The 8184-nt window shown below is 45.3% G+C and overlaps 1 protein-coding gene across 1 annotated transcript in view; it reads left to right on the top strand.

Annotated features, from left to right (window-relative positions):
- Tgfbr3 (transforming growth factor beta receptor 3) overlaps positions 1 to 8184 on the top strand; it is a 179813-nt gene that overhangs the window by 131500 nt on the left and 40129 nt on the right. Inside the window, exons 5-7 of the mRNA XM_021163025.3 lie at positions 1355 to 1538; positions 5775 to 5943; positions 7555 to 7702. Coding sequence (XP_021018684.1) covers positions 1355 to 1538; positions 5775 to 5943; positions 7555 to 7702 — 501 coding nt within the window. The remainder of the gene's footprint in view (positions 1 to 1354; positions 1539 to 5774; positions 5944 to 7554; positions 7703 to 8184) is intronic.

The following is an 8184-nucleotide window of genomic DNA, read 5'->3' as shown; positions in this document are numbered from 1 at the left end:
TATTGTATAGAAAGTGTTAGTGCATACCTCAGCAGCTGAGTGAGCACCAGTCTACTCACATAAAGAGGAGAAATGGAGTTGTACATGAGGGAACCACGTTACAAAGTCCCCGCCATCATCTAGCCTTTTGTTTTGAGGTTCATTGTTACTGTGTGGCTATTTAGAGCCTCTTGAGTAATAACTTGTTTTTTGCTAAGAACAAATAGTTAATATGACATTTAATGTATGGTGTGTATAGTTTTGAGACTCATGAGCACTGTTAACTACTTTGGGTTTTCACATTGGCATTGATAAAAACTAATCAGTTTATGAATACTAGCCGGCAGCACCCACATATTGACCAGCTCCTCCTTTTTATGTGTTATTACTTACACACCATGCTGTGCAAGGCCAGGGATGGCCTGAATATACCACAACACTGTGACATTTGCACAGACCTCCTTGCAAGTTTTCTTGGGATTAGTTTGACAGGCTCTTGACCTCACGGTTCCTGTGGGAATCTGGAAGTTAACTAAATGAGCTGTTATCCGCATTCTTCCCCATGCTGAGAAACCTGAAATTGAGAGAAAATTGGACACCTTGGCCGTTCTTTATCTTAATGCTCAGGAAAACACAAACCAGTTGCGAATGGTTCTCACTCGATCTGTCGTGGTGACTGTTGGCAGATGTTACAGCTTGTGGAAGCCATGTTCAGTTGCTCATCAGACTTTGAGATCATTGTCCTGACCCTGAAGCCAACTTGCACACACACTTCCTCTGTGACATCCAACTCAGCACAGTAATGTCTTCTGTCACAATGCATTCACGTGACGTTGGTTCCAGGACTACCTCCCTGTACCAAAATCTACAGATATTTGTGTCTCTCACAAAATGGTGTAGTGTTTGCATGTAAGCTACACACACATTCCCCTGAAGACTTTAAATAATTCCTGGGTTACAGATAGCACCCAATCTAGAATACATACTGTGCAAAGAGTACTTACTGATTAGGAAATGACATAGCTAAAAACTTTTAAAGTCCATCTTTGTCAAGAGAGGTGCTGTGTTTCCCTTAAATGTCCAGTTTTAGACACGGCACTGGTATCCATATGTGTTGAGAGAGGTACTGTGTTCCTGGTCAGTCCACAGACATGGCAACATAGAGACTATTCAGTACTCAGAAGTTTGACCTTTAATGGAAGTCTTCTTGGGGTTATCTGGAAGAAGTGGGTTTGGGATTGCTTGAGTCAGCTCTTAGGGAGCTTGCCTCTGCCACATCTGCCTGCATGTCAGAGAGAAGAGACAAATTAGGTATGATGGTGAAGTCTAGCTAGGGTAACTGTGTCATATTAACTATAAGTTCTATTTGTTCCAGGTTTCGGAGGGTTCTGTGGTCCAGTTTTCATCAGGAAACTTCTCCTTGACAGCAGAAACAGAGGAAAGGAGTTTCCCTCAAGAAAATGAGCATCTGCTACACTGGGCCCAAAAGGAATATGGAGCAGTGACATCATTCACCGAACTCAAGATAGCAAGAAACATCTATATTAAAGTGGGAGAAGGTAAATGTTGCATGGCTTCTGTTAATGATGGATTTATAACTGTTGGTTGTTTACCTTTCTGAGTCCAGGTGCTCAGAGCCAGGCATGGTAGGATTCCAGAGTCCTGGAACTGGCAGAGACCTAGGAGATGGCATGAGAACTCTTCTCCTACACCACCTCCTTGTTTTTCCTTCTGCAGGAATGGGGCTGGTTATAACCAGCTGAGAGTTAGGGAGCAGTGTGGCTGAGAGGAAAGGAGTTGTTGTGTAGGATTTAGAACACAGTCAACCACAGAATTCAGAGTAAGCAAGTGGCTAAGTGTCGGAGAGGGAACAGCAGTGTCAAGGGATGCACTGAAGGAGGCAGGATGGGTTAGACAGTGGGGGCAGCTTCTTACCTGTGATCCTGCAAATGTTTTAGGCCAGTGTCCCTTTCTGACATTCAGAGATCAGTTAAATTTTAGTCATTAACAAAGGGGAAAGTATTCAAGTACATTTTTAGTACTAATGCTTGTTACAAGGACAAGTTCTTGAAAAAAGGAACCACATGCTTTGATAAGAGACAGAGCATTTTAAGTTCTGTTCCTTGCAGAAAGATAAAATTTCCAACAACTCAATTTTGAAAGCCTGTTTGTTAAAAGCATTTTAAAATCAGTTTTAGTTGGGAATATTTGGGACTCCACCCACCCTCAAAAGTCAACGGGACCTGCTGACATCAGCTGTGTAAATAGTACTGCTCTTCTGCTGCTCCCTTGAATCTGACAGTCAGCTGTCACCTCTTCCCTAGATGTCATGCAGGGGTTAGGGGCTTTTGAATGCTTGGTCCCCCATCTTGGGTCTGGGCTGGTTTAAAGTAAAAATGAGCCATCATTGGTGTGTAAAGGTGAATCACTATTGATGTATAAAGGTAAGCCACCATTGGTGTGTAAATGGTGAGTCACCATTGGTGTGTTGACTACATGCAGATACATATCAGGAGTTGTCACATGTCCAAGAAGGGGGCATTGTTTCTGTTATCATATACAGAGTTTAGGGGAGGGGTAAGTGGGTGTACTCTGATTCACATTACTAGAAAGTGGCAAAGCCAGTTCTCAACTGTAGACTTCCTCACTCCCGTGTCTAACGCTGTTACCTGATGTTGTGCTTAAAGTTTTAGCCTCGTAAGCACATGCCCAGAATGAAAGTGAGCTGCTGATCAGAACGTGCCCACTGACCTGAGGAGGGTTTAAGAGGAGAATGGGGTTTAAACAGCCTAAGTTTGTTCCTAGATTCTTGTGGTAGTCAGGCCTCATTGGGACAAAGAGATTTTAAAACATGTCTTAATAAAGGCTGTAAGTCAGCACCCTGTCTCTCTGAAGCAGAATCTAGTAGCATGAAGGGATGGAGGGATAACAGTTCTTGGATTGTTAGAACAAGGAAGTTTGGAGTAGAAGTATGTGAAATGTTGGACCCCGTTTCCTTGACAGTGTGTATAGCACAGATGTTACCTGCCCCTAGGATCTGCAACACTTGAGTAACCGAGCTCCACACTGAGAAGAAGCACAAGTTAAGCACCTGGTGCCCAGTCAAGTAAAATCTGGTCGATCCCCTAAAACTTGACTCCAGCCATCAGTTGGGTCCAAGTCACTGGTCCATGCCATGGAAGGGAGCAGTCTCGGGGAGAGAGGAGCACCACTGTTCTGTTCAGCTTGTAGACCCCGGGCAACATTAACAACGATCACTTTGCATCAGGGTGACTGGTTAGCTTTCCAGAGACCCTAGCCACGAGTGTCTTCTTGCTCAAACGGCACTGGTTCTGAGAGTGTGACGACCGTGTCAGGAGCATCACTGTTACTGAGCACCTTGTTGGAGATACCATCTTGTGGCTTAGTCCTGGCCAGCGAAATTAGAAAGGGGGATGGGGTCAGCAAAGTGTGTTTCCATGAGCCACCCAGGTGCTGGTACTCACTATCGACAGAGTGAAGGAGCGGAGTGGAAACTGCTGGCTCTTATCTGAGCACCATGTCTTAGAGCATAGGCCTTCACAGCAGGAAATGGAGCCTGTGCATGACTTCCAAGGCTCATTGCTGCTCTCACCATCCCTACCAAGCTTAAGAGGTTTCTACCTGCGGATCACCTGCCTGTGGTTCCCTTTCTACTTGGCACTTGGTATAAGTTTTTATACCAACCATGTGGAAAGGCACTTGAGCTGAGAGACTCTACGCCATAAAATGTGATCAGCTCCTTCAGCTTGGTTGACAGTGGCATGTGGGACTGGAACCCTTAATAATCACAGCTTTTAGACAGTTAAATTTTCCCGAGCAGCTCACCAACCTGGGGAAATCTTTGTCTATTTGTCTCAAATTTCACATCGTCGTTGGTGGACTCAAGAAGCCTATACGGTGTGTCTATTATGTGCCAGCTGCATGCTGGGCACACCTGGGTAGGAACTGCAAGCCACAGTCCCAGGAGGGTCCTAGTCTCTTGAGTCTTCTGGCCCATACACATCTCCTGATTCTCAATTAGATTTCAGCCCTGCAGCCTGATATCATTTTCTGTCTTGTGAACAGGGGGCGGGGGGGAGGCATCACAGGGCTGCAGCTGTAAAGTACACATTCTTCATCTGCACATCTGGAAAAACCCTTAGCAGATGTGGAGGAGGGCCGCTCCAAAGCCTGAATTGTTAAGCTGTGGGCTGTTTCCTTGGAGGAGGTTTGCAAAAAAGAATGCAGGATGTTTGAGCCAGTGCTCTCTTGCAGCAATCACACAAGCAGGGGCCATATTAACTACAGTAGTGCCGCCTGCTCTGAGGTGCTCTGGGGACATTGCAGTGGTTGGAGCTGCGGTGCCAGAGTGTGAGTTGTGCAGGGTTGGGGAGGGCAGTGTCAGCCCAGCCTTAGAATCTTAAAAGCCCATCGCCTGTTTTTAGATGAGGCTTCCATGTGGAGATGAACCCCCAGCACCCCGTCCTTAAAATTTAAAAGACACAAGCCTGTCTCACCAAAATGCCAGGTCTGGTTCGTTCCCCTTCTGAAAATCTGGCTTTCCCTAAAACTTCCTGGACACCGGTCCCAGTTGTCACTGTGCCAGCAACTTCACTCGGGTTCTGCTTAAACATTTAAGCCACAAGATGGAAATCCCATCAGGTGTAGTGCTCTGTAAACAGCATGTGTCACGGGGGAGTGTCTTCAGAGTCTTGGGGCCGGGATATCTTTTCCCTTGTGGAAGTGGTGAGCAGTCCTCAGGCAGTGGTATTTATAAAAGCACTGTGAAAGTGGGAAAAAGATCTGCGGGCCAGAGAACCAATAGCTACTTGTATCAAAGCTGCAAGTGCCCAAGGAGAGGCCTATAGGATTAAAAATGGATTCAATGTTGCCAGTGCTCATGGAAATACTGGCTAGGTCGGGACCTTCTGGTAGACAGATGACAGTCTTAAGTCTGCAGCCCAGTGGAGGAGCTGTGGTCTAGGAGCACAGGAGTGACTGAGATTATCTATAGAAAATAGACAAAGGGAGGATTGAGATTCTGAGTCTTGATTATTTCGCCTAACATAGGTTTCCAGCTGCATACATTTCCCTGTATACGCCATGATGTCATTTTTTTTTCTCATAGCTGTATATCTTTGTTGCTGTTTTGTTTTTGAGATAAGGTCTGTAGTCCAGGCTGCCCTCAGACTTGCTATGTAGCTAAGGATGCTTGTAAATTTCTAATTTTCCTCGCCTCAACCTCCTGAGTGCTGAGATTACGGGTGCACGCTGCAGAACCTTATACACGATACTGAATATGGAACCCAGGGCATATTGTACGCTAGGCAAACATGTTACCAACAGAGCTACACTCCCCAGCTCAGGGCTGGGAGTCTTAGGCTTGGCTGACATGAACTACAGAGCTTCAGAAAGGAAAGATGTCCGTGTCCCACATGATACCCTGAATCAGATTCTGAGGGACAGAATCCTAAGAGGTGGTTCTGACCTGAATCAAAGACAGAGGACCACTCTAGTGAAAAAGAATAGGACACAGTAGGGGTCAGAAGAGATGAACAGGGGCAAGAAAGGAGTGGGTATAGGCAAAGAAGAAGCCACTAGCCCTGGCCAGCAGACAGCCCCTGGTAGCCAAGGTAGAAGGCATGGCTGAGCAGTAACAGAGGCCACAGGTGAGGTCCCTCTGGGCTTGTGGCTTCTGGTTCAGACTTAGCCTGAGTCACACTACCACCTCTTTCCTTCCCTTCTAGTCCCATAAACTCCCCGGTTTGACCCCAGTGCCCTGTCTTTACTTTCAGATCAAGTGTTCCCTCCCACGTGTAACATAGGGAAAAATTTTCTCTCGCTCAATTACCTTGCGGAGTACCTTCAACCCAAAGCCGCCGAAGGGTGTGTCCTGTCCAGTCAGCCCCATGAGAAGGAAGTGCATATCATTGAGTTAATCTCCCCCAACTCCAATCCTTACAGGTGAGCACCCGTCCGTGTGCACTCAAGTGCACCCATGTGTGCATGTATGTACATGTGTGTGCGAGTATGTGTGTGTGTGTTATAATCTGAGAAGAGATGTAAGTAAAGATCTGTTCTCCCCTGATATGACGGTGACAGGGGGGAGCAGCCCACTTTATTTGGAGAGAGGGAAGCAGCCATGCTTCAGGCGTGGATCACAGAAGAGGAGGACGGCACTCAGCATGGTGACGTGGTTTGCATCATCACGTGGTTGTAAGGATACATATGCCGGAGAGTTCTTGAAGCCCCTTCTTAGCTTCTGGGTTTAATTTTTAAGACAATGGTTCTCCTTTGCCATCTCCTTTGACTGACGCCATCACTGTTGAAACAGTGATGTAACTAGAGTTACAGAGTAGCCTTATTATCTACCACAGTTACCATTTTAATCTGCCTCTTTAGATTCAGTTATATTTATAATGTCCTCAGAGTACGTATGCACCGTGTGTGTGTGTCTGTGTGTCTATGTGTCTGTGTGTGTCTGTATCCATGTGTGTGTGTACTGCATCTTCATGGTATGCATCAAGGATCCATTAGATAGATACCACAATCTGACACTTGTGGAAGTTTGATTCTCCCTATGAAAATAATTAGATTTTGTTGTTGTTTTTAAGGAGGGGGAAAAATAATAATTTTCTACCCTGACCTGTATTTCATATGGGCCAGTGACTCAAACTTTGCCAGTTTTTTTGTAGAGAGATTTTTGAAAATGAGACGTGTAATAGAGTTTTCATTTCAAAATTGAATAGACTACAGATTGGGTGAGAATCTGTTCCATGCCATGTGCAGAACTCTGTGGAAGGACCTGGAGAGTGCGCAGACCTTCAGCCAGGCATTCTGATCATTGTGTCTCACACGTGAAACCACGACAGACTCTTCCCTCAAATTCGGAACGTTTAGTAAAACGTTCATTTAGGAAAAACCATTTTCTCTCATGCTCAGTTCTTAGAAGTTTGTATTGTGCTCATCAATTTTGTATCAATTGCTTGCTTGACCACTAATTTAAATACCTTTATATACAGAAGCTTGGGAAAGTAAGTGCAGATATGATTATTTAACTGTTACTGATGCGGTAATCAAAACTTACGTAAGGCAAGAGGCCTTTGGCCTTTTATTTATTCTGACATTTCCTGGAGCATGTGCTAGCATGCCTCCTACCCCTTCCCTCCTCCAGCCTCAGCCACCCACATCAGGCTTTGAAGGGCTTCAGCATATAGGGACTTAGAAGTTCCACAACAAAGGGAGAAGGCACAGAACCTTGAACACAGACAATGCTGCTTCAGAAGCAAACTCCCTTGGTGTTCAAGTCCCTTCAGCTGATGCAGCATTGAGGAGCCTTCCTCCCTCCCCCCTCTCGAGAGGAGAAACACAACTAATTAGCATCAGGCCTGCGATCCTATTGTTATGTAAACCCGTTTTGTTCAGCGTGCAACAGCAATCTGTTTTGCACATGTCATTTGCCTGGGATCCACGCCAGCATTTTAATCAACTGGCCAGACACTGGAAACACGAGGCTTGGAGCAGTGGCAGCCTTCTGGCTCAGGTCTTGACTTTGCCTTTGGTTTTCACACACAGCACCTTCCAGGTGGATATAATAATTGACATACGACCTGCTCGAGAGGATCCTGAGGTGGTCAAAAACCTCGTCCTGATCTTGAAGTGCAAAAAGTCTGTCAACTGGGTGATCAAGTCTTTTGACGTCAAGGGAAACTTGAAAGTTATTGTAAGTTGGTTGCTCATTTCTTGGTCTTTTTAAACAGCAATAACTTAAACTGTGGTTGTGTGTGTTATTTTTGCAAAGGTTCTGCCTCTTTGAATTTTCTAAGCTCTCTGTTAGTTTTCACTCTGTAGCCTATACTTTGTTTCTTCTGCTGGACAGTCAATGTCGTGGCTAAAACATGGCCCTAGGGAGCATTGTGGACTTGGGTTTGAGTCTTGGCTCTATTACTTAAAAATTATGGCCTTGGACAAGTTCTTAAAGCTCTCCGAACTCCAGTTACCTCATTATGAAAGTTCTGACATGAGTTAGTGTACTTTCTCTAGTCTTAGTAAACATGAAGCAATGAACATTTTTCATGTCTGCATATTCTTTAGGGGGTCAATGTCACAGTCTGGAACCAGGTGCATAGGGAGGAAGGAAAACCAAGCTGACCCCAGCCCATGCTGTAGACTTCCCTGTTGAGATAAATATGTGGTGTTGGGTGA

Source organism: Mus caroli, unplaced genomic scaffold, assembly GCF_978045245.1.
Source record: "Mus caroli unplaced genomic scaffold, Mus_caroli_1 scaffold_4, whole genome shotgun sequence".
In the NCBI taxonomy this organism is placed as follows: Eukaryota; Metazoa; Chordata; class Mammalia; order Rodentia; family Muridae; genus Mus; species Mus caroli.
This window is presented reverse-complemented; position numbering and strand designations above follow the sequence as displayed.